Source organism: Rhea americana, unplaced genomic scaffold (assembly GCF_003343005.1).
Source record: "Rhea americana isolate MKP2758 unplaced genomic scaffold, rheAme1 scaffold_48, whole genome shotgun sequence".
NCBI classification, from domain to species: Eukaryota; Metazoa; Chordata; class Aves; order Rheiformes; family Rheidae; genus Rhea; species Rhea americana.
Window position 1 is genome coordinate 4884400 of NW_028186623.1, and position 26027 is coordinate 4910426.

The 26027-nt window shown below is 39.8% G+C and overlaps 1 protein-coding gene across 5 annotated transcripts in view; it reads left to right on the top strand.

Moving 5' to 3' along the window:
- Nucleotides 1-26027, top strand: part of SIK2 (salt inducible kinase 2) — a 64754-nt gene that overhangs the window by 31638 nt on the left and 7089 nt on the right. For all 5 annotated transcript variants that reach the window (XM_085316859.1, XM_085316862.1, XM_085316860.1 and 2 more), the window contains 8 exons: nucleotides 11566-11690; nucleotides 13797-13920; nucleotides 15967-16187; nucleotides 17718-17870; nucleotides 20427-20591; nucleotides 24081-24309; nucleotides 25018-25302; nucleotides 25473-25636. In XM_085316859.1, coding sequence (XP_085172985.1) covers nucleotides 11566-11690; nucleotides 13797-13920; nucleotides 15967-16187; nucleotides 17718-17870; nucleotides 20427-20591; nucleotides 24081-24309; nucleotides 25018-25302; nucleotides 25473-25636 — 1466 coding nt within the window. The remainder of the gene's footprint in view (nucleotides 1-11565; nucleotides 11691-13796; nucleotides 13921-15966; nucleotides 16188-17717; nucleotides 17871-20426; nucleotides 20592-24080; nucleotides 24310-25017; nucleotides 25303-25472; nucleotides 25637-26027) is intronic.

Here is a 26027-nt window from a genome sequence, read left to right on the forward strand (position 1 = left end):
GTTCTGTTATTTAATGCTTTATATAAATTAAAAGCAGAGTCTCTGTAGTAGCCTCTTTTTTGTTTCATCTGATACTAAACTACTGTTTCCTTTTGATTTTCTTTATTCTATAAAGGTGGGCTTTTGTATTAATGTTAAACAGTAATAAAATTGAAAGCTACTATCAGAAGAAGCAAAAGGATTTTGCAACCGTTTTATCAGGAAGTTGCAGTTCTAGTATGAGATTTTACTTAGGGTTTTTGGTACCTGAAGAAAGCTAAAGAAACAGTTTGAGATAGAGATGKTATCTAGAATTTATAACAGAATGCCTAGTGTAATAACTGATGATGTTGGGATTGAATGTGTGATGTTCAGTCTCAAAATTCTGAAAACTAATAGGTCAGTTCACACTGCTTGCTCAGAGCTATGGATTTGACAATGAAAAGCTTGTTCTACTTTGTTCTCTTTTAGTTGAGCAAATTTATCAACAGACATTTGTGGGTTATTTTTACTTTTATCTTCTAATTTTAAACTTGCATTTACATAAAGCAGTTGTTTGCAATCCTAGAGATTTATGATTGACTGAACGATTTTATTTACTATGATAACGTATGACTTCAATAAATATCAAATCTAAAGAGTGCAGGTCACATGGACTCCACTTACTAACGGTAACTGAACTAAGCCTAAGAGGTTTTTTGGCCTATTGTTCATTTAGTCTCTTTCCTCTCCTTCTGATCTGCTGTTTGTCTCCCCACTTACACCACCACTTTCCATCTGTTTTAATTTTTTTTTCCTGTGAATCAATGTTTGGCCCTGTAGATCATCACATTTAGGCAAGGATAGTTTTTCAGAACTCCTCCACAGGGACTTGGCTGCCTTGAACCGAGGCAGTATTCAGAGGTGTCCCTTTCATGACTGTCCTTAGCACTGTGGGGAAGCAAGTTCCCTGCCTCCCTGAACATTGCAGTGCAAGTATAACACAGGGTCACAAAAATACCACTTCAAAGGCATCCCAGGAGACCTGTTAACAAAACAAAGGTTAGAGACATGAACTGTTCTGTCATAGGCAATTTCAGTGCATAGGTTCTCCAGGAACTCAAAAATAAATACAAGTATTGATGAATGGTTAAGTTAGTAGATTCTATGATCTGCTGCTRTCTCTTTCCTCCATTTAGCTGCTCCGCTGCTCTACATTTGTGTTACAGAATATTAATTACTGGTGGTCTGTATATAAATGATCGTATTATCTAGCAGTGATTCATATGGTCTGATTCTTGTGTATTGCTTTGTCAAGCTTGGTCAAATTGCTAGCGATTCCCATGTCCAACTTTGGTGATAAAATAACTGGAAGAAAGTTACGATGGGCAGAAACTTTTGTCGTGATTTGTCTCCAGTCAGTTATTTTATTTTTCTCTGCAAGGGGGATAGCTAATGAATTCCACAGGATAATTGATCTGCGATTTTGGAGTTACCTGTTGTTGCACACGTTTCTGAGAGCAGTTTCTTCCAGTGGTTCATATGCTGCACAGTTCATTTATCAAACTGAGGAAGAACAAAGGGCAACCAGGATCCTAAATCTGATAATTAGAATTAATCTAGCAATTTAAGAGTGATAACTGATTAATTATGTTGATAGAAAGTTCTGCAGTGTCAGTATTTGCCCTGGGCCCTGTGCACTGTGCTTGGGGCTGTCCATTGCTGATCATTCCAAGCAGCTAGGAAATCAATCCAAGTAGATACTCGTGCTTGTTCCAAGCTCTTCCTAACTTCCATTGAGTCTCTGGATACCTTCTAATGCTTCTGAGGCTTTTATTGAAGCTTTTGCTTTATAGAAATACAATGTTTTTTGGTTAAATATGTCTATAAAATTGCCTCTGTATTTCAGCTTATTGGAGAATAGTTAAGACTTAAAAAGAAGTGTTTCTAAAACTGTGTACTGATGAGACTGCCGCCTTCTATGTTTAAACAAGGAGGCAGGAATGAAAGTCATTGGCTTTGTTTTAAAATTATTCTAAAAGAGGATAGCTAGATGTCTAAGGACCTTTCTTGAGTCTTAGTAACTGACAAACAGAAGATGCATAAAGATCTTTAGGCGATAGCTTTTATTACCTTTTATTCTCTAGAAGACATGAGGGGGTTGGGAACAGAAGCCTCAAACTTTAGCCTGAGTAACTTGAAAAAAAAWATATTTATTGGATAAAACATCCTCTGAGAAGATTGCAGATGAATGCTACTATACCATGTAGTTTCCATCAAGTTTGATACCGAATTTGTTTTTAAAATGTAACAAGATAAAGCTCCTTTGTTCCTCTCAAAGTTGTTGCCTGTAGAGTCAAAATGTTCTTTTACTCTTTACACTTTGCTTTTTTTTTGAAAGGATCTTAAAGGCTGGATTTCAGTTACTGCATGCTTCCCACCCCCACAAAACTGCCAGATTGAAATGCTTTATAGACATCTCTACAGAAATCATGCCATCTTGATTGTAAACCTATTGTGTCTGAACCGGATCAGGTAGGAGAGACTGTTATTTTGAAGTAGGTTTAGTGCTGGCTTGTCTTGCTGGTGGACAGTAAAATATGCATTGACGTCAGAACTGGCGGATCAGCATTCAGTTCATGAAGTGGGTCAGGTTTGCTTCTAACACACTCATACCTTTCCTTTATCGGTACCTCTCTCCTCATGATTATCTCCTTCACTCRCACTATTACAACAAAAGATTTGCATGCCTCTGTGAAGCCAGGCAGGTTGAATTCTATGTAATTTTAGGAAAGTGGATTAATTATAACACTGAAGCTAGTGGCCCTTTAGAGAATTTCGAGGCACAAATTAGAGACCACCTCATATTGCCAGATGTACAGCAGAAGTTGCAATGGCTCTGGCAGGGAGCTTCCATTTCTCAAATCACAAACAGGTCTGAAATCTTACTGTTTCCATTTTTAACAGAAAAACAGATTCCATTTAAATGATGTACATGCAAAAAATTACACCTTCTAAATTCAAGATTATTCTAAAGGGGGTAATGATGTTGAGAAACAAAATGCCACAAATGTTGAGAGCCAATATTTGCAGATTGCACAAACATAGAGTTTATTCAGCTGAACACAAAGCTGTAAATGATCGTATTTTTTTAAAGTGCAGATTCAGGCAAATGTTAAGAAGATAAAGATCACTCCATTATGTAATCTCAGTCCTCTGGTAATGAGTCCAATTTCAGTCCTTTTAGAATGCTGTGGCTGGCATATGTTTTGTGGAGGGCTGGCACATTTTTCCCTTAGAAATCAGTAATTTTCTTAAAATCCAGCAAGATCTGGAATGAAGAATCTTAACAGTATTCTTACGTTAAAAACAATCATCTCCAACTTTAAATGATTATGGTAGATCAGCAATTGCAAAGCAGAAGCAAGGTAAGGGGAGAGAGAGAGAGAGGGAGGCTAGTGATTATTTTGTGCTTAATTGAGTCCTGGCTATTCTGACACTTCAGAAAGTGGGACAATCAAACTGACAGTGCAATAATTAGAAACTGAAGAAGCCCAGKATATTGTGCATCCAGTCTGTTATCTAAATCTTAAACATTTTATCTGAACTGTTTTAGTGGGTTCTGTAATTTCATGAGTTCTTTAAAAATGGTTTAACCTAATTGAAGAAACAAGTGTAGAAGGCAGAATGGAAACAAAAAGAGGTAACTATAATAATATATGTAGCCTGACAATTGATGCTGAACTTCCTGCACAGGTAATCCAACAGGAGATTATAATGGGATTTCTAAAGATAAGAGCAGTTTGCTGAAATATGCATCACTAAGTGTTACATTACATGAAAAAGTCCAATATGAATTAATAGGTATCTGGCTTTGACTGTACCTGTTACTGTCAATGCATGCTGAAGAGATACTAATGTCCCTTTCCCTGTAAAAAGGGAAGATATTGAAGTTGTAGAACTGCAGATCAAGGGCAGAATGAGGGAACAGTTGCCAGTTTAGGGCATGTAATCCCAACCCAAGCACATAGACTCTTCAGAAATGTCCTACTGAGTCAGAGCAGTGACCCATCTAGCCTACTGTTCTGGGTCTGGCAGTGAAGTGGGAGATGCTGTTCAGGGAGGGTATACGAGGCTGGCCACTTCCTGCCCGTCCGTTCCTCCTTCCCCCAAGCCCCAGCAACTGGAATTGTTGTATTAGGGCTTGTAGAGAGTGCCTTCTTGCCTGTTCCTTTTAGTATCAATTTATACACCTTTCATTCATGGCTCTGTCTGATAAAACTAAATCTTCTATGCTATCACCAAACCTTCAGATGAAAGCCAACTGCTGCTGTTCCACTTAGGAAAAAACTGTCTTGATAGCCAAAGTTATGTAATTGTGGTGTTCAAACAGGGAACAAAAGGCAACAGCCTTGCAAGGACCATGCCATTCAGTTCTAAGACCTCCTAGCTCTTAGGCTATTTTGGTAATTACAAATAAAACTATTATATGTTATGAAATTAAACATGTAAAGATAATAGCAGAAAAGAAAACTCTGACTGTAGTATAACCTGCAGCTTTTCTTGTATTGATCAGTCATACTGAAAGACTCTCTTCTGGTTTTTGCTATTCAGGTTTTGGTTTTTTTAATTTTTCTTTCTGAAGTGGCTTCTCATGTTCATATTCACTAAATACCTATTTTTAAATCCAGTTTGGATAGGCAAAGTTTCTCTTTCTTAGGAATTGGTATCTTGTGTATTCCCAAGAAAGTCATGCTTTCTGTAACTGTGACTCCAAGTATACGTATACGTATTTGCAAATCTGATGTGGAGACATATGAGGGTGGCACCTGAGTAGGAGCTGCAGTTCTGAGTTAAAGATTGATATTTATCTGCAGTGTTTAGAGGATGTTGAAATTCTAACAAATTCAAGATAAGTGAAGGGAAAGATCAGACTTAATGATACCTACACAGATGGCAAAATGCTTCTGAGAGAAGAAATTGCCGCATGTCTCCTGAAGTACTGTCAAGGTTGCCAAGCCAATGATGTGTGAAGAAAACTTTCCTCAAAGTGAATAAAAATTCACAACAAAAATCTGGCTGTGATAGGAAAAAGACGACATAGAGTGATTGGGGGATTTTTCTGTAGAAGGTTTTGTTATTTTTCCCTCTGTTATTTCAACTGAACTTGTTTTGGAACTGAAGGTGGATGGAAAAGGAAGTATAACATGAATTTTATATTCAGTGTTTCCTACTTAGATTTGGAAACTGAGCTGACATTGGCCATTTGCCCTTGCAGATGATGGTGACGTGCCAGGGTGCCATCACGTAACTGTTCATGCAACTGTCASGCATTCTGTGTGCTTGCAGAGCATGACGCTGGTGTGGCTCTGGCATGTGATCTGACCTTCAAATAGTCTTTCTGGCAGTGCAGCCTTCTTGCTGATAGGCACTGGGCCTCTTCTCTGCTTATGGGAGAGTCCCAAAATCCCACTGCAGTGAGACTGGGTATCTGATTTTCTGACATTAAGCCAATACAGTGTTGGCCAGCCAATACTGGCCAGCAATACAGAGTTAGGCTCTTGGGAGTTCCACCTACAATGGATACTTGCAGCAGCATAAAGTAATTTTCTCATACTGAAAGTATGTTAATTATCTGGAACATAATACTGATTTGGAGATGTTGTGTTAAAAGGGTAAAATGAAGGTTAAATGTTTGTTTGTCTCTTTAATTTCTAGACTGATTGTTAACAAAGCAAAAACAGGTGAGAGAGTATCACACCATCACAAAAATGACAATTCAGAATTAGCAGTCAGCATACAGATGCATACCTCTTAAACATCAAGTTTTTATTCAGATATTTAAAGTAATGAATCTACAGCATGATACTATGCAGGCCTAGAAGGTCATTGTAAATCAAATATGATAAATCATGAAATGTAACAGTTTCAAGGTTATTTATGCCCTAGAGCCCCTTTGTCCAAGCAGTTCGTTGAAGTCTCAAGGCCTCTGATCATGATCTTTTTTTCAGTAGATTCTCATGAATTGTTTCTTCCAACCTGAAGCCTTGTGCTACAGCGTCTTTCTTGTCACTAGGATCGGATCACTTCAGCAGATTTGATCTCACATGAGCTCTGCAGTTCAGGTCTTGGAGGCAGGATAATAGGGCTATCTAATGATCAGCTCAGCTTTCCTGAAGCAAAGGTGTATTTGTTTGGAACAAAAACAGAACAAAAAATGTGTCATAAGACTGCAAAGAACCTGGATTTTTTCAGTCCTTCTGAAAAAAGAAGCACTCCTGTGTGTTATTTCTTGACAGGGGGAGGAAATGTGGGATTCCAAAGATTAGGCGATGTACATTGCTCTGATAGTTATTTTTTTTCATTTATTGCTTCTCATTGCCTTCAGCTGCAGCAAGAAACATTTGTACCTAATTGTTTAGGCAGAAGTAGAAAAAATGAAGAACACAGAGGTGGTGTATTCACATTACACAGGAGTCCCTAACTCTTCCATGAGTTTTTATAATCTATTGTGGGTAGTTAGTATCAACAAAGAGAGTTCTCCATAGCATTTACACATTCCAATATCAAAGGAATTGTTTATTTTCTAATAAGAGCATCAAACTATTTGTACTCTGGTGTCACCAAAAAGATGCCACAGTTATCCAAAGTAAGACATCTTTTTTTACTGAATACATGATGATCAGAGGAGACAGATTGCAAATGAGGGGCGAAGGATCCTGACCACATACATTCATAATGCCTTATGAAGTAAAAAGATACTGTGCAAATATTCCTCTGACGTGGCTAGTGTTAGGTCGCTCAGACTGGAGGAACTACCATCACTACAACCTCAAAGGTAGGGTGACAGTTTTAGAAATCAGCTGAGAGAGTGAATTCAGTATCTAAGAGATTGGACGGAAAATATGCGAAGATGAGGTTTATTCATGTACATTTTAGTCCTCTTTCCCAGTGAGAAAACCCTAGGGTGTAAGAGGTGTCTGTTACTGCTTTATGTTTATGCAAATAATGGGTATGGTTAGTTTGAGATAAGAAGTGAAAAGAATTAATCCTATGACTGGGTGACATTGTTTCTCATTAGTAAATACATCTGCTGAACAGCTCCAAGGGCTGATAACTTAAATGCAGATCCTGTTCCTAGAGCATTAAGGACCTGAGTCTTTCCAGAATTATTGTTATAGAGGAATTGGCATGCTGAGTTTTTAGAGACTTTAAAATGCAGGTGTTGCTATTTTTCTTAGCACTATAATGACCTGGCAAACCTCATCCCACAGTTATTTTGAATTTTCCAGGAAAGGAGTAGGAATATTGTATTTTATGCCCTTTATCTGCTGTATATTGGAACTTAGTGTCCCAAAATGACTCCTTGGTGCAACTTGTCTACACACCTGCATTCCTGCAGAATTCCTGCAGCAAACATCTTCTCATTGTGCAGTTAGCGATTGTCAGATATCTCTGGGGATATGTCCTGTGACGCTGTGCTGAGGCAATTCAGGATTGTTTCCCAGACAGCTGAAGATCRGAGACTTTTGTTTTCTGCTAAAGGAACTGTGAGAATGGCTTGGAAGGGTTATAGGCACCAGAGCTGCTCTTGTTACTGCAGCAGTAGTGGATTTCACCTGTGTGTACAAGGAGCCAAAAGGGTAACCTGCATGTTTATCTGTGTAAGCAAGTCTTTGTTTTAGGAGAACTTCCAGATCCAAGTCAGAGGTTTTCCTGSGTAGATAGCTGGAGCCTTAGTGCAGACCCAGGAGAAGTTTTTAACTGCCTGGTATGGAATGGTCTGCGGTGGTCTCAGCCTCTGGCCTAGTTGTGTACGGGTGAGCGAAGAGCAGCCATTTGACTGCTTTGGGTTGGGCCCAGTAGCTTCAGGAGTCTGTGGTCAGGGAGATGCAGGTAGATGCAGCCCATTTTCCTATATTTGCAACATGAGTTTGCTGCTTCTGACAATTAAGCCAGTATCTTTATCATCTTGTAGGCTATCCTAAATGAACTATCCTGCTTGTTTTTAGGCTTGTTCTCTTGTGTCAGTAAATTCAGACCCCTCATAATGTCTTTTTTCCCAGAAGGGCTGTTTGTTTGAAAAAAAAAAAGAAGTAATTTCCAGTAAGTTGGTGAGACAGTGATGAAGTATGTGCAGGGTGTTAGACCATATAGTTACAACCAAGGAAAAAAGGCATAAGGCTAATGTTTATAAAAGGAAATGTGAGTTAGCACTTCCCCTTAAACYGATATATTCAGGTCACTGGACTGAGATGTTCCCAGAACACATGATGTGGTGACAGAAAGGTTATAGCAGAAGTACCGCATTGAATTTCAGGCTGTGGAAATGCCTAGGCAGAGGTTTTTAGCCAAGTGACAAGTTTCTCTTTGGTGTTTAGAAAACAGTTGGGCACTTTTATGCCTGGCCTGGTCTGGGTCATCACTGACTTGTTACCTGCTTTGGGGCTAATCTTAACTTCTCTGCTCCACTGGCCTCACCAGTAAAATTGCTATGCTGTTTAACATCTGAAAACCCTGATAAGAGMCACAAATTCCATAATAAAGGCTTTGAAATTCCTGAATAAAAACAGCAATTACACACGTGTTGCAAAATATTTTCAAAGATGAATTTTCTATGGAAGAACACCACTGAGAACTGGTCTAAGCCAGGTTAGACATTTACATGGCTGTGTCTAGCTGTTCCTTGAAGATTACCACAAGTGAGCTTTGGAAAGACAAGGGATAAAATGAGGCAGAGTGACATGAATTGTGTGTATATAACTGTGGCTGATCTGCAGTCACCAGCTGCTTACCTCAATCAAGCAGATCACCATCATAATGTATATTAAGAAGGTACATTTATTATACAAACGCCCTCTGGAATATGGCTGTTGCACAAAACAGTGACTGTTTCTACTACCTTACAGTGTGTGTTACCTGCTGCAGAGTTTTCCATACTGAGAGCTGATTGGTTTTGGCTCTCCATTTTTCCTCTATTATTCCTAATTAGTGCATTTCATTAAAGCCAGCTAAAATCCTGCTTATTTTATTAGTACTGCTTAACCAACAGARACTCTGTAGCGCCATGCACTAAGGAAGCAGGTGTATGTTTCTTGCTGAAATCTTTAGTGAACTTGTAGTTAGAAGAATGTTCAGAAGCAACCAAAAGACCTGTGAAATCATGCTGTTTGTGTATATGGCCCATGTAACTTTTGAACCCACTGCTTGGCTGTAACCAAATTTGCCAGCAGGCAAAAATCGCAAAGGGAAGAAACCTTCCTGCAGGTTCATGTATAGGTGGCCAGGTACTAAGTAGTAAGCCTTACCTATAGCAGCAGTTGCAGAAGAAGCTTTATACCTTATTATGTGCTAAGGAAAATCTTGAAAGGCAGGAGAACTGCTCTAAAACCTCTTCAGTTTTGATGTTCCTGAAACTGCTACTTCCATCAATGCTTATTTTTTATGCATTATATTAAATGAACTGCTGGAGCTCTTGTGTCCTCTTACTAGGAAAAAAAAAATAGTACCTTTACTGTAGAACAAATGGTATGTTTCAATTTACATAATACTCCTCTAAAGGAACTCTAAGTTAACTTTACTTAAGCCTTTTCAGTTGTTCTGTTTAATATCTCTGTCTTGCTTTGATTCTGAGGTTCTCCAGTATTTTACAGCTCACAGCATGTGAATAGAGAGCCAACCCCTTTCCTTTATGTAAAACAACCTGTGCAAATAGAACCAAACAAAGTGGTACCAGCAGTGCCTGTACCATTTCTGCTAACGACAGTGTTTATCAGTGCTGCTATCTGCTGATCAGCACCACATCATATTAACATACCTCTGAGGTATTCAGTGGTTGATAGGACTAAATCAACAGCCTGATTACGGTGTATCAACACTGCTGACTTTCACAGGATTCCTTGAGTCCTGCCAGCATGCAGTATTACTTTGCAGGAGCCTGGTTGGCTACAAAGGTAAAGCATTATCTTTGTAGCTATCAACTTGTAGCCTTCTACTGTATAGATTACTTTGTTTAGGAAAAAGTGATAGGTAAGAGTTACATCATTGTTAATGCAGTGGTAGAGCAGTGGTGATATAAGCAATGTTGTGCAAAGAACATGGGCTTAAGGGTCTTTGCCTGTTACTTGCTAATGCTCCATTCTGTACTTCCTTCAGAGATACACTGACCAGATAGTGAATTGAAGCCAGTTTGCTGTAGTCTTGGAAGTCTTAAATCCAAAAATACTTGCCCTTGTTAAATCTTTCACCTTGAGAATGTGGTGGGTTTTTTTCATTAACAGCTTTTGTTGTCACAGAGATCACAGAGTGTGGTCTGTAGCATGAGTGCAATGGGGGGCTAAACAATACAGAGCAGTAATAATGGAAGCAATGCAGAAGAATGTTGGCCTTGCTGATTCCATGAGAAAACTCCTCTACACTTCAGTGGAGTCAGGATTTTGATTCATTGTGTATCCAACTACACTGTCTTTTATTAAAAGACTGTTGAGAAATTAGAACCTTGTGTAGTGTCAAGGATTGTATTTAGAATGGGTATGTAAAATGGACATAGGAGGGACAAATAGGAAGCAGTAAGAGCAGGGAATGCTAAAGTAAATGATGTATGAACTGAGCAAAGGGAGCAAGAGTGATGGCAGGATGTACAAGAAACTGGAAGGTCTGGGCTGGGAAGAGCCCTGAAGACACTGGTACAGGTGGAGCAGGAGGTAAGAGAACTACAGATCAGACACTGGGGAGCGGTAACACCCACTTGGCATTTTGCTTTTTGAAAATGATCAGCTTTAGTTCAGCCGCTGAGCCAGCTTCCTCGTTGTTAATGTTTTTCACTTGTTTTGTTTTAGTAAAAGCTAGGTGACCTAGAAGCAAAGCAACAGGGGAGGCAATAAAAATTGCTTCAGACTTTATCAGACTTAATGTTCCCTATTCAACAGTGACTGTCACTTCACTTTTCACTATTGGATTATTATAAATTGAGACTAATATAGAAGTCCCAAAACCTGGTCTCTTGTTAAGCTGTAAGAACACTTTCAAAAAAAATGCTTAGTTGTAGAATAGTAAGTGTTCAGTTGTAGGCTGAAAGGGTTTTAGACAATCCCGGTAGCAGAGCTTCCTTCCTAGCAGAAGGCTGTGTGTTTTCCCATGCTTGTTGCTTTTGGCAGAGCTCCTTCCTCCCATCTCCAGTGTTGATGCTTTTGTTGTCAATATTTGTTGTGTGTTCAAGGCTAGAGAGCACCCAAAGAAAACTCAGGCAATCTCAGATCCAGTAATGAATCTCAGATACTTTTTGGCAAGTAAATAAGCTCGTATGCATGTCTGATCTCCAGTTTGTTGAATTCTAGGGATAACCATTTATAAACTTAGATTTAGCAAATTGGTAGAAGTTAACTGAAAACTCCTGTGGGTTGTGAAGTTTTGCAGAGAGTTTTAGTAATTACGCAGTTGTCATGAAAAAAACAACATAGGACATTCAGCATCTGAAATTCAGTGGGAGTGCCAGTGAAAGACAGAGCCTTTGATGAATGAAGGAGAGCTTTCAGGCCCAGTCCTTGCATATAATTGTTTGTCATGCAATTTGAGTTTGAAATGACTTTCTCCTTAATTTCTCAACAGATTTTGGCTTTGGAAATTTCTATAAAAGTGGTGAGCCTCTGACAACATGGTGTGGAAGCCCACCTTACGCAGCCCCAGAAGTCTTTGAAGGGCAGCAATACGAGGGACCTCAGCTGGATATCTGGGTACCATTACTTTTTTAACTGGACTTAAAGCAGCTTTTAGGAATTTAGAACACAGGGCTCACCTCTGAGGTTTTGTAAGCTGCAGACAAGCTGTTTCTTTTTGACTTTATTTCTTGAAAGTGTCATAAAATGACTCTTAACACAGAACGGAACTGAAGTTAACAGTTAAGTGGCTATTAAATGTATGTTGTAGGTACACATAAACCCACCAGAGAAAAAACTGTAGCTCCTCAAACAGCTCTCCTAACTGAATGCCTGAACTTTGCTGTTTCAATGCGCTGGGTATCTTCTGTGTTAAGTGGGAATTGAACTTTGTAAGGTCTGTTTGCTTTTGATGAGGTTAAAAGGATTCTGAGCCACTGAAGCACAGGAGAGATGCTGACTGCATTTCTCTTTGAGCTGAGAACAACTATGCTTGTGCCACAAGCRTTCCTACTGCAGGCAGCTGGATGTTTATGAAGCGGTGTGTGTGTCTCCATGCGTATTACTCTAATGGAAGAGGCACAGAAAAAGCAACTAAATTCTTATGTAAAGAAAAAAGGACTAAAGTGAGCTGAACAGGTTCTCTGCACTCTTCAGAAATTTTCATAGACTGCCTTTCATTTCTTACATATTTTTCTTAATTTTAGTATTCTGGTACATACAATGACAGATTCACATCCTGAAGAAACCAGAGATAGAGTACGGTTTGTCAGTCTGCTCTGACATCAGGTTTTCAGTGATAATACTGCATATATCCTAACAACACAGACACTGACATTTTGGTCAGAGCCTGGTTCACTGGCATAGAAATTCATCTTTCAGCTGCTAATCTAATATAATATAATTAACAAAAAACACTCTTCATCGATCTRTCGATATCAGTACGTCTATATATAATCTCAATTAAAAAAAAGGCTACAGCCCTTCTGAACCTGTTGTAATTGCTAAATAATCCTGCAGTAGATCTCAGCTGTACTTAACTGTTTCAGGTAACACAGGCACTGTTTGAATGTCAGAAGTGAATCTCAGAGCTTTGTTAAATATTTCTTTAAATATTTAAGATCCGAAATCATTAACAGAATCTGCCTGCTTACAAAAAGAAGCACATGTGTTTATATTTAAGATAAAACTGTTATCGCCTTCACTTATCTTCTCAGATGAGTTCAGGATTCTGTTTTCCTTTTGCAACAGCTCATTCAGAGTAGGTCAGTTGAAAGTGCTAAGCTTGCAGGAGGAATGCAGTGATCCACAGTTCAGCTCTTGTCAGGTTAAGGAAGGAAGGAAGGGACTTTTTAAAATATATACTTAGTTTTAAAAATCTCTATGTACTTACAAAATCTTAAGGTGAATGTGGAATGATTACTTTTTTTTCCCTTGAGAAATCCAGTGCTGTGGCTATCTATGCCAGCTCATGGCATGAAGGTCTGATGTGGTTATTTCATCTGGTGTGGTGCTGTATTTTTTTTGGCTATACTGCAAGACTATTTCCACTTGCAGTGCCAATTAACTTGCATACTTTCAAAAATGAGTCTGGCAGTTGGATGAGAGCTCTTGCCCAGATTGTCTCCTTTTGCTCATTTTGCATAATTCTTCGTGCTCAGCACTGCACACAGCAGTGCAGAATTACTAGTTTGAGCCTCCCTGAGGCTAACACTGTTCATAAAGCTACCAGTGTACTTCCTCCCCAGGCTTCTRCAAATTGGTAAATGTAAAGGTTGCAATTTCTTACTTTGAGTGGCTGCTATTTGAGGTTTGTTTTTGTTTGAAGAAAGTTCAGATTAATAAAGAATGTCTTGAATTCTCACCTGAAGTTGGGGCTCACTTTCCAGGCATCATTCAGTCACCTGATGGAGCTTCCTGCTAGCAGCCAGAGTCTCTAGCCCATTACACTTCAGCTTACCTGCTTTTCAGCACAAGGTACTGCAAGTCTAGTAGCTATCTTGGGTTAGCTGAGTGTTCCTAATGTTTAGGGAGTTTCAGAAATATAATTCCTTTTTTTCTGTGTATTTCCTGTTTCTGCAGAACATAATTTTGATTTTTTTTCTGTCACAGGAGTTGACTAGCCAAGCTCAGAGAACTTTGTTTGTGGCTCAAATGATAAAACAAGTGTTCTCCTTCTTACAGAGCATGGGTGTAGTTCTTTATGTTTTGGTCTGTGGAGCATTACCTTTTGATGGACCAACACTTCCCATATTGAGGCAACGTGTCCTGGAAGGAAGATTCAGGATCCCTTATTTTATGTCAGAAGGTAATAATGTGTCCTGTATTTTTGGGGTGGTAAATCTTAAGTGAAGTCTAGAAAAACCTCTGTTGCAAGACAGCAACGGGTGGTGCATCTATCCAGCAGACTATGGTGTGGCAGACCATTTCATTTTGGTACAAAACAAAGTAAGTTAGCCTAGGTGAGCCACATGCGTTTGCAACCAGGCTGCTTCTGCTAGGCAGAGCAGCCCATTTCTACCTCAGCAGTGCATGTTTATTACGAACGGCAGCATAGCTGAGGTCAGGAGCAAAAAGAGGTTCTAAATGGAAGCTGAAGAATCTCTCGCCCTACGGTGGCTAAAAATATGGGGGTACAACAGGAGAGATATATTTGAGCAACAACTGATTTGCATGCTCTAATACCATAAACATTTTAATCTGAAAAGAAAATTATGTTGAGAACAGTATCACTCTCATACTTACATTGGTGGATTGGGTGTTTCCTGGGTTTTGACAGCATCTGCTAAACAAAAGCAAAAAAGTGCGCAACTAATTCATATGCTAGATTCTCATAGTCATATTCTGGCACTCCCACACGCGACTGAAAGACTATCAGATATCTCCCTCACTTAATTGCCCCATCTGTTGGGTTTCGCTCTCCCTCATGCCTGTTTAGACAAGAACAAATAGGGCAATTTTTGCACAGGGTTTTGTGCTGTCCTTCAGCTTCCCTGTATTAACAGGTCTCTAAACTTGGATTACTTAGAAACAGCCTTCCTGAATCAAACACATTTTCAGTAGACTGTTTTGTGTGCTTATTTTTAGTTCTCTTAAATAATTTTTTTCTCTGTCCTGTTGTTGAAGGTTCTGTGCTGCAAAACATTCTGGTCCTCCCCTTTTTCGTTCTGATCCTATGTACTCCTGAACACTGCAGAGCTAGTTAGCTCAGCACTTGGTTGCTTTTAGCAATGCAATTATGGTACCACAAAGTGGAGCTGAGCAACCCTCAGCTTCCTGGGCACATTTTGCAGCCTGTGCTGAGCTGTGTGGTGTTTTTGTGACTTTAATGACATAGGTATCAAGCTAGATCCAGGTACCTGTGTGCAAGTTGCAGTCACTGCCCTGACTGCACTGTAGATCTGCTGTTTTGCTTCCAGCTTTGCTGCACCTTTTGCTGATCACATGGTGTTGCAGGCAGTGGGGAAAGGTGTGTGTCTCTTTGCAAAACAGTTAAAATCTGAATGAGATAAACAGGAATAAATAGCCAGGAATCTAACTGTTTGTCATAACTACCTGAATGGACTGATTCCTTACAACTGTACTGTAGCCACATCCTGGTCAACTAGGAATGCAGGGTATATCAATAAGCCCCCCGAAATAAACTTGCGTTGATTTCCTCCCATATAAAAACTGCATGTTCATCTCTTGCTCCTCATCTTCCAAAATCCAAGTGAGATCTTAAGAAAAACATGTTATTTTTACCCTGTCCAACATACAGTGGTCAGAGAGCAGCAATGGCTAGGTGTGTTCAGAACCATTCTGACAGCTAAAGCTTCTGAGTGTTCCTTGGTTATGGATTAGAAACATATAAACTTCCAGTCTTAGTCACTGGCTACTATTCACAGCCCAAGGTGGCACCATTTTTAATTGTTTTTGTGACCACAGGGGTCAAAATGTCTTGGAGAAGGATGCTAATTACTCCCCCCCCCCTCACTTCACAGAGGTGTTTTGAAGCTTCATTAGTTCTTAGAACAGCTCAAGTGGCCTTAACAGGTAATTCCTATTCCTTAACTGTAATACCTATTACTCTTGTGTGGGAGCTGTGTGGAAATAATGGCACTATTAGCCATACCATATATTTAAGGAAGTGGATCTTTTTCTCTTCTTAGTGTGACTTTTAGTCTTGTTTTGAAAGATTGTTTTAGCTTTCAGGAAGTGTATTTAGCACCAGAATTAGGTAGAAGCAAGCCAGTTTCCTGTTGTTGTGCTCTCTATTGGTAAGTGTCAGGTGAGCTTATGCAAGTAGCCCTTAGCAAGCAGGTTGATTATTACTTACCTTTTTTTTTTTTTTTTTTTTAAAAAAAAACAACAGAGTGTGAACACCTGATTAGAAGAATGTTGGTCCTAGACCCATCCAAAAGATTAACTATCGCTCAGATTAAGGAGCACAAGTGGATGCTTATAGAAGTTCCTGCACAGAGACCCAATCTTTATGCACCAGGACAGGAGAATGAGCCTTCCATTGGAGAGTATAACGAGCAAGTTTTGCGGCTAATGCACAGCCTTGGAATAGACCAGCAGAAAACTGTTGAGGTAAAACAGATTTACACTGATACTTATCCCCAGGGAGCACTCACTTTCTTTGTTTTACTACTGTGAGTTGTTATGTGAGTTCCTTGAAACATTCATTTCAAGAACTAGGGAAGAAAAAAATGGTAGACTATTTTATGAGGTCAGACCCTAGCAAGGGCAAAGCAGCTATGCTGCTGCTTCCCATATGTAGGCATTTTGTACTTGTTCTGTCCTTTTTATGCCTCAGTGTGTACCAGTAGACTGGTCAGGAAGAGGAGAGACATCCCTCCAAGATGTTTCCTAAAGATCATCTCTAGCAGGGGGAAGGTGTCTGTGTTATGCAAACAGCAGGCAAGCATTGTGCAATATTCCCATAAACAGCTTCACCGGTATGCCTTATTCCTTGCTGGATGCACCCAGCTATTCCAGTCTAAAGCATCCCTTGCCCCTCAGAGTAAAACATGTGTCCATTGAAAAAGCAGCACTGTGAGGAAAGTGATACTCCTCTGTGTCAGGAATCCAAATTAGAAGCCATGAGAAGGAATAATGTGTTGTGGTCATATATCCCAGGGCCCACAGGACTGGATTATTGGTCTTTTACTGTAATTAACTGTTCATTTTCATTTAAACTAGTAGGTATTTCAAAATACTTGATGCTTCAGTTGCATTAGACTAGAGAACAGATAGAAATATAGCGAGCGCTACTTAAAAAATGCWAGCCCTATAGTACTTTCTGTCAGGATGCTGATACTTGCTGCTGCTTACAAATGGTCATTTCTAGGGATTTGTTTGCCAGGTAAGTTGATTCTTAAGCAGAGCATTAAAATCAAGGAACCGTGTTGGCTTCCACAYTGTTAGACTCCCTGGGTGAGGATGGTTAAATCATTACTTGTCAAATGGAGAGAGAGGAAGGAAAGCAGAAGGGAAAGTAAATTCACTTTGAGCCTCTGAGAGGGTGGAATATGAAATTCAAAAAGGAACATAAAAGCAATAAGCAATTGACTGTCTCCCTCCAATCCCAAATCATACTTCTTACCAAACATAAATGCTAAAACACTCCCTATGGAGTTAACACAATCATTTCCTTTAGAATGGTCGCTATTTTTAGCCATTGTGGAGGCTGCAGTCTGAATACTTCCTGCCAGAAAAGGCTACTGTCTCTGCTTTGCAGGGGCTCAGTTCCCTATTGCTTCTAGTGATTTGGAATAGCCTGTTTATTCAGGAAGTCTTGGAGCTCGGTCCCTTCTACAGGTTCAAATCTTTGAGGGCTCAGAATAGCACCTGAATGTTAGCTACACGTTCTGCTGCAGCCTGGAACACAGGAAGCTCCTGCCATTGTAAGCGCCATGCCACTAAACTAAGGCTGATGCTTTCTTTGCCTGGCGCTTCTGGTATGAAACTTTCTGACTTCATAAGGATGTGAAGGCCCCACTGGCTCTTAAAAATTTGTTTTTCTTCTAGAAGGTGATTCTTTTTTTCTTCCTAATCTTGTAGTACATAAAAGATGCATGCATTTGGCTGCACTTGATCTCTTGTGCTTCTCTCTTTCAGTCTCTGCAGAACAAGAGTTATAACCACTTTGCTGCAATCTATTACTTGTTGGTGGAGAGGCTCAAATCACATCGAAGTAGCTTCCCTGTGGAGCAGAGACTTGATGCGCGTCAACGTCGGCCAAGCACCATTGCTGAGCAGACGGTAGCCAAGGTAACATCTCATTCCTAGCAGCGGTGCACTTAGGACATTTTTTCTCTTCTAGAATGGTGTTTCTAGATAGGTTCACCTAGAATCTGTTGCTATTTTCTGACTTCTGGTGTCATTTTGGAAAGGCTCGTATTTGTCTTCTGTCAGAACCATAAGATGGCAAACCAGCTCTCTAGCACACATCCTACCATGACTCCGGGCACACCCGGTCCCTTCTTTCCCCGCCCTCCATCCAAAAATGGTGTTTGTTACTGTAGGGTACTGGATAAACTTTAAATAAGGAAAGGAAGTTGACTGCGTTCTGAAGCCCCAAATGCAAACAATGGCTTTAATGGGTAGCTGGGTGGTTCAGCCTTACTCCTGGCTTGTTTCCTCTCTACTTTTTGTTTCATGCTTAGCATTCCTGGTATGTCTTTTTGGGATAAGTTAATGTGAAAATACAGTTAAAGGAAAAATGGTTTTCCTGGGCTTCTCAGTAGAACACTTCCATTTTTGAGAAATTGTAACCTTTGGCTGGGAAGTCACTGGGTAAAGTGTTGGAGAAATAGAAGTTTTCTGGCTTGGAGACTGTGCAACACTTGGACTATTTCAAATGTGATCAGCAAAGAAACTGTTGAATTTATGGGGAGCTGTGCTAGCATGGGGGTTAAGCACGTGCAGGCGTTACACAGTGTTCTTGAACACATGCACTCTAAAGGGACCTGCTGAATATAAAATTACTTTCTACTCTGCTGTTCTGCAGATATGCCCTTTATCTCCCTTCAAATGGCGCATGGCAAAGAACAGTAAAGGGATATTAAAGAGAGAATATTAGGATTGATCTGTCAGGTTAATTTGCCCATTCATTATGAGATCTAAGTATTAGATACTCATATCATTGCCATTAGATTCTTGGTGGCCCAAGACTTTGTTTCTAAGTAATGTCATCTCTGCTAAGACTGGAAACCCCTTTTTCCTCCTGTGACCCAGCAAGGATCTGATTTCACAGAAGGTTCACGGCACAGCTGGAAAGCCTCTGTAGACCAGACATAGATCACGAGCCAATGTGACGACTAAGTAATTGATTTTGGTCTTAAAGAAGTCACGTGTATTTTATCAGGAGTAATTTAGGGTGCTCCCTAGATCTGGTGCCAGCCTGTCCACTGCAGAAGACTGTCTACTCAGTAATTATACTGACTTGATTCAGTACAGGCTCTAAGACTATTCTGTTTCTTCCCTGGTAACTTCCTTCACAAAAAAAAGTCACGTACAGTTCAGCATGTCTTACTCCAGTAATTCTCAGATTTTTTACACGTTCTTCTGTTTCACTGAGATGCACATACATTGTACAGCTTTTGATCTCTGTTAACGCCTAACTGGAAACATAAAAGACTTGGCCTAAGACGACTCAGGCTATAATGGTCTCAAGCAAATACTCCCTCAAGTTTACAGCCTTCTAGGTACCGTATGACTGTGGTATATAACAAGTGTCCAGATGCTGTCAGAATTCTTTTGTTACTCTGCTTCCAGGAGAGAACAAAACCATGCTGCTGCATTTTTGCTTGAGGCAAGATTCTGCTTGGTTTTGGATTCTGTTGAAGTGAAAGCCAAACTGCGTCAGCTTTATAAACATAAGGCTAGGAACAATATGGCTGAAAAAGATTAAAATCTTTTTTTTTTTTTTTTTTTTTGGTAGTATTTGTAGCGAGAGAAAGAGACAGTATTCCAAAGCAGATCGTTAATTACAGGAGATGTATTATAAGCAGGTGGAAACAGATGAGCAAGGAGGAAGACCAGAACCTCACAGAAGGTGGTTCTTCCATGAACTAAATTCTCAACTTCCTCGCACTTTCTAGCCACATTACCTGCTTTTGGCTCAGGACTGAACTCTCTTGAGTAACAAGATAATTAATTTTCACACATGGTGGCACCACAGTCTCCTGTGTAATGTTTCTTGTTTTCTGTTGGACAGACAAGTTGTATGGATCCTGCATTTCAGGAAAAGAATAGTTTTCACATGATTGTCAATCTTAATTTTCCTAGTTTTGCCATGGCTGCCTTCACTGAGGCACTCCTTTCTCTTCAGCAGTGCTCTCTATTGGACTGTTTTATTTCACAGCTAGCCTGCTCTATTCTTTCTCATAGTTTGTTCTATAGGAGTCAGTGCATGTTAAAAAGATCATGTGAACCAGCCCTATGCCTCACTGTAATATTAAGGCTTTTGCACTATATGGAGAGAGGAACTGTAGCAGGTCAAAAGTTGGAGAGGAGCTGAAGGGTCCCAAACACTTTCTTTGCTTCTCTCTGCTGTTACTAAGTGCTCAGCTTCAATAAGTAGTTAGGAAGACTTAATAAGACATGTGCTTTCTTTTTCTTTCCTTTTTTTTTTAAAAAAATATTTTTAACTCTAAAGACTAAGAATGCAATGCATTAAGAATGAGGAAAAAAATCTTAAGACTTCTGCTGTGCAAATGGACTGAGTACTGTTTATTTTTAATTTGTGACTCTGTATGTTGTTTTATTGTTCCTTATTTTCTACCTAAACCTGTTTAGTTTTTGGAGTTCTTTAATCTATTTTAGGCACAAGCTGCGGTGCCCGCAGTGAACTTATGTTCACAAAATGCAAGGCTGCTGCGGTCTCCAGGTCTGCCTCCCGCTTCAGGTGCAGAAGCCTTTTCATTCCCTCCATCCAGCTGCCAGGCAGAGACAGCATTTATGGAAGAAGAAAGAGTTGAGACACCAAAGGTATGGCTTACAGTTGGCCTACTATTTTGTCAAATTTCAGTACGACTAACAATGATAGTTGCCATTTAAGTTCCTGCCTAGCAAAAGCACTGCTAGCGTAGAACATGTAGCTTTTCAGGAATTAACGGGAGATTGGTTCCTTTGCTGCTAGGTTAGTACAGCAACCTAGCACAAAGCGCTAGGGAGTTGGGGCCAGAGTCTTTGCTAATCTAAAGTAATGTCACTTCACAGACGTCATTGGTTCATGCCTCGTGTATTTAGGCACGTGCAGGTAGCTGAGCTAGAAAACCTGAATGCTTCTGTCTATTTTCAGTAGCCTTTTCTTTTAAGGCCTAATATTCTCATCCTGTCTCCAAGTACTTATCTTAAACATATGTTGTCTGCAAAATTCTGACCTACTGCAAGCTCTTGCTCCTGAGCAAGGTCTCAGGATAGATGGCAACTCAGATGCAAAGACTGCTAGTTTAAACRCATGATCTGAACACTTCTTGGACTAGTTGGACAAAACACAGTGTACCTGTTTCCCCAGATTTAAATAGTCTTTGAACGTGAGACTCTTAGGTATTCCACACTCCCTTTTCTGCCTTTTCTCTATTGCACATAACTTTTGACAGCTGTGCTTTTTTTTCTGATTGTTAATCTGCCTCTCATGGTTCTTTGCTTAAATTCCAGTCATTCCACACTTTCATTTATAAAAGAAAATCAACCTACTGAAGGGTTTTTTTTTCTCCTTCTTCTCAAATATATTTTTAAAAGGCCTGAAGACTACTACTTATGTATAGCTTCTGCTACCAGAAATTAATATATATACCGATAGTGTCTTTACATCTTTTTTTGTATTCCTATTCTTTTAATCCTTAAAAACTGTTGATTAGATTCATCTCTGAATTCCCAAGGATGCCCTTTATGCTAAAATCTAGAGTAACCTACTTAGCCAGGTACTCATCCAAAAAATTTCAGATGAGAACAAGAAAGTATGAATCCTTAACCATAAGCTTTTATTGCCAGCTAAAGCTATTAAAATACCATACACTTAAAGTACTTATCTCCACCAATTTCACAGTAAGCCAACAACAAAAAAAAAAAACTTTTTTATTAATTTTTAGTTGAATGGTAAATAGCCTGTAAGACCTCCAGGCTGTCAGAAAATATTAGAACTCCTGCATCTCAAATGAGAAGTAGCTGATCTCAGCAAGGCCATTTCTGTAACTAGGAATGCCTGTAAAATCTTATCTGGAGACCATCTAAAATTGCAGTCCCATCTAATGAGTTTTGTTTCCTGTAATCAGACAAAGACTTTGTGTAGTCTTGCCACACCTCCACAGCTAACAGACTTAACTCAGCTAATAGGATGTGACGGCTCCACAGCCTTACAAATGTATGATTACAGCTTAACTCTGAAAGGAGTTCAGCCTGATATGGTTTGCCATCCAACTTTTTTGTCTGTGACAGTACTTYGCAGGATAGCAAGCAGTAAGTCAAATACATAGGAGCTGGCGTTTTGAATAAAACACAGGAGCTTTTATGAGGAAGGGGAAATTGCCTAAAGAATCACATCTATGAAGCAAATTATTCACATAAAATCTTGTTATTCTCTCTCATATGAAACCATTACGACTTCAATTTTAGCATGTTGTAGTTTGCCTGCTGCTAGCCAGGAGATTGATTTCTTGCATGCCATTTTGAAGGTTATATACCTCACTTACTGGTTAGATACTGACACTAAGAGTGTGGGCCCACTTCTCATCATTTTTTTTAAGTAACTCCTTGTGTGTTCCTTTACAACTGGAAAGCAAAAAGCAATTAAGAGAAATTTAGAACTTAACATTACAAACTTTATTTTGCACTCCCCCCCCCYTTTGAGTTTTTTGCTTTTCTAGGTGCAGTTTGGGTGAGTAAATCAGCAAATGGTTACTACTGTGAGGTCTCAAATCACAGTTGCCTTTGGAATATTTCAGTGGCTAACTGAAACTAACGGCCATGTCAGGTTTTCCAGTGGAGATCTCACTATCTCTTATCCTGGCTCCTTAGACAGGTTTGTTAAATACCTGTTGCCACACCTCCTGTTTTATTTCTGAGCAAACTGCAACACTTTAGAGCAGACTTTTTACCCGTATGTGACTATAAAGTCTGTTCTGTGATTATAAAGTACCATTTTCTTCTTTACCAAAACTTCTCACATACTTTTAAAGCATATCCCTAGAAATCCTGTCTTAGCCTCCAGCAGCCACAGAGGTGATGAAAGGCTATGTTCCATCTACATACATTAGTACAGAACAGGAAAAAGTTCATTTTGAACGTGAAATGCTGCAGAGGTGGTTTCTTTTTACTTCCATCCAGTTAGGCTAACGTCAGTTCTCATAAATTACTAAGTCTATGGGACTGTCTTCTGGATTACAGTTGCTTAATTACTGTATTGATGCATATGTAATGCTSAGGGGCTGGCTGTCTTAAAAATGTTCAACCAATACCTATCCACATGGCAAGAAAYTTGATCAACTCACTTGTCTAACACAAAACCTTACAGTAAAACTATGTTTTTTTTTTTCCCTGTATTTTACCCAACCTCATCCTACCGAAATGGTCAGAGTGAGTAATACTTGTCCATATGGCAACAGGAAACTGTTAGAGCTTCTAAGGTATTATAGGGCTGAAAACATAACCTACACCATCCCCAACCTTTCCTAGTACTGTATGACATGCAGGCCATGATCCACGAAAGCCATTTAGTTGCATATGGAGAAGTAGTTAAGGCCCAGCAAGATTCAGGACAACACGACTGGTAGTAGAAGGATTGAACAAAGATAAATACAGACTCCTAGAAATACTCAGCCTGGAAGGGTACAGTGCAGCCACCTGCCAAAAGCAGGGCTAACTTCAAAGCTAGATGTGGTTGCACAGAGCCTTATTGAGTTGAGCTGTGAAAGTCTGCAAGGATGGGGATTCCACAGCCTCTCTAGGCTAGCAGATAAGCAGTATAAATCATGCGGATTTGCTGGAAAGGGGTATTTATTGTGCTGTTGTTAAACATGTCTCTGCAGCTCTGTAAGAACACTGAAGAATTAAAGATGACAAGATTATTTTTTCGTATTGCTTAGTTGAGTGTGATAAACACGGTAAGTGTAGTAAAGAGGAACAGTAATATTGTACATGCCATAAATATTTATATTTGTGACTAAGATGGCAAGTTTTTAATGACCCCCCCCCCCCCAAAAAAAAACACCTTTGGAGAACACAATACTGTGGAAATAAGAGTATTCAGATTTAGGGACTTGATCACTTGTCAGTGGTAATTTCACCTAGAGGGATTTGTTTGTCATTTACAGTTCTTAACAAGTCGTACTTAACTCAGTAGATTATTGGGAGGTTCACACATTTGAAGAATCCAGGTTGCCTCAGTCTATACAACAAGCAAAGATTTCTCACACTCCGGGGAAGTGCTGTGTGCCAGTAACTGAAAGCTGTCTGTCTTCTCCTTGTGGCATTTAGGTAAATGGTTGCCTGCTAGATCCTGTACCTCCTGTGGTGATTAGGAAAGGATGCCAGTCACTGCCTACCAGCATGATGGAAACTTCTATTGATGAAGGAATAGAGACAGAAGGCGAGTCAGAAGATGACCCTGCACAGGCATTTGCAGCCCTCCAAGCAACTCGCTGCGGGAAGAGACGTCACACACTGGCAGAAGTTACCAACCAGCTGGTGATTGTCCCAGGCACAGGTACAGAAGTTAGCAGAGGCATCTCAGAGCCCAGTTCCTGCTCTCAGCACTCACTTAAGGAAGAAAAACACTCAATTTTAAAAGCAAGGACTAGCACAAGAATGTCTTGTTCCCATTTCTTGGCATTTGCTATAAAGTCTAACCCACTGCTCCCTTAACTTTGCTGTACAGACAGTATAAACTAAAGCAGCAAATCCACAGTTGACTGGTCTTGTACAACCTGAACTAATCCAATGGCAACGTGCAAAGTCTGGCAAATTGGTCTGTTCTTATCGGCATAATTAAGTGCACCCCAATACTTCATCCCCTAAAGAGGTGCTGGGGGAGGAGGGCAAGGTGAAACACAAACCTCTATATTTTGCTATTCCAGAACTATCAAGATGACCAACCCTTTTGGCTTAGGTCATAGACTTTATCAGTCTCCTCCCCAAAAAGCACCGAATGCTCTCCAAACAAGCCAGTGAACATTACATGCATAGTGTCTTACACTTCATCTAGTGTAAAAACCAGTAGCTAATTACCATTCCAGCATTGCAAGTGTTAAATTACAATTACTTTGTTTCTGAAACTTGCTTTTTGTTTCATTTCCTCTCAAATAATCACTGGAGACACTGTTGGCAGGAATAGCTTAAGCCTATGGCACTTCCTTTGCTTTGCTAAATTACTGCTGCACTTTGCTTTTATTCTGGCTTTTGTTTTTTGTCAAAGGAAAAGTCTACTCATTGGATGAAAACTCATCTCTGGGCAGCATTGATTCCGAGTATGAGATGGGATCCCTTCAGAGAGATATTAACTTTCTGGAAGATGCACCTTCTTTGAAAGAAATGGTGCTAACTAACCAACCAGCACCCAGAATGACACCACCTTTCATAGGCCTGAGACCTGCCAATCCAGCCATGCAGGCCCTCACCTCCCAAAAACGAGAGAACCACAACCGTTCCCCTGTCAGTTTCCGAGAGGGGCGTAGAGCTTCTGACACATCCCTCACACAAGGTACTTATAATTCTTGTCATGACATATTATACCTAGACACKGTACTAAATGTACTTTATGCACAGAACAGTCAAGGTGGGGTTGTGACTCAGCTGATCTTAAATTGCTGTGCTAACGAGAAATGAATTAACTGATTTTCTGACAAGAGTTTTGCTCGACTCTTTCTCCAGGAATTGTAGCATTTAGACAGCACCTTCAGAATCTGGCACGAACCAAAGGAATCCTGGAGCTGAACAAAGTCCAGTTGCTGTATGAACAGATGGGATCAGAAGAGGAGCCTAGCCTGACATCAGCTGCCACCCAGTTGCAGGACCTCGTTAATAGTCCCCCTCAGGTACTTAAACCAGAAATAAACAAGCTCCATGTGGAAGGAACTAGTGCTTTGGGTCAGATAAGGCGAGAATAAGGGATGCAGGAGCTGAGAAAAGCTAATTTACAGATAAAAATCCCTTCTACTCTGTCTCCTGCAAAGAGAGGATGGGAATTTCCAGATTAGCCCTTACCATCCTTACAGTGTCAGTGAGACAGCCTAATTATCTTTTTAAATCTCACATTTTTTGCCTACTTTTAGTCTGAAGGGTATTTTTTAGACTAACATCTTTCAGTGGTGGAGCTGGTCTGATATCACTGTCATATAGCAAGAAGTGCAATAGTAGAGTGATAATATAGCAGTTAGCTATTTAGCCTTTCACTGCATTAATGAAACTTCTACCAATTCCCCTAAT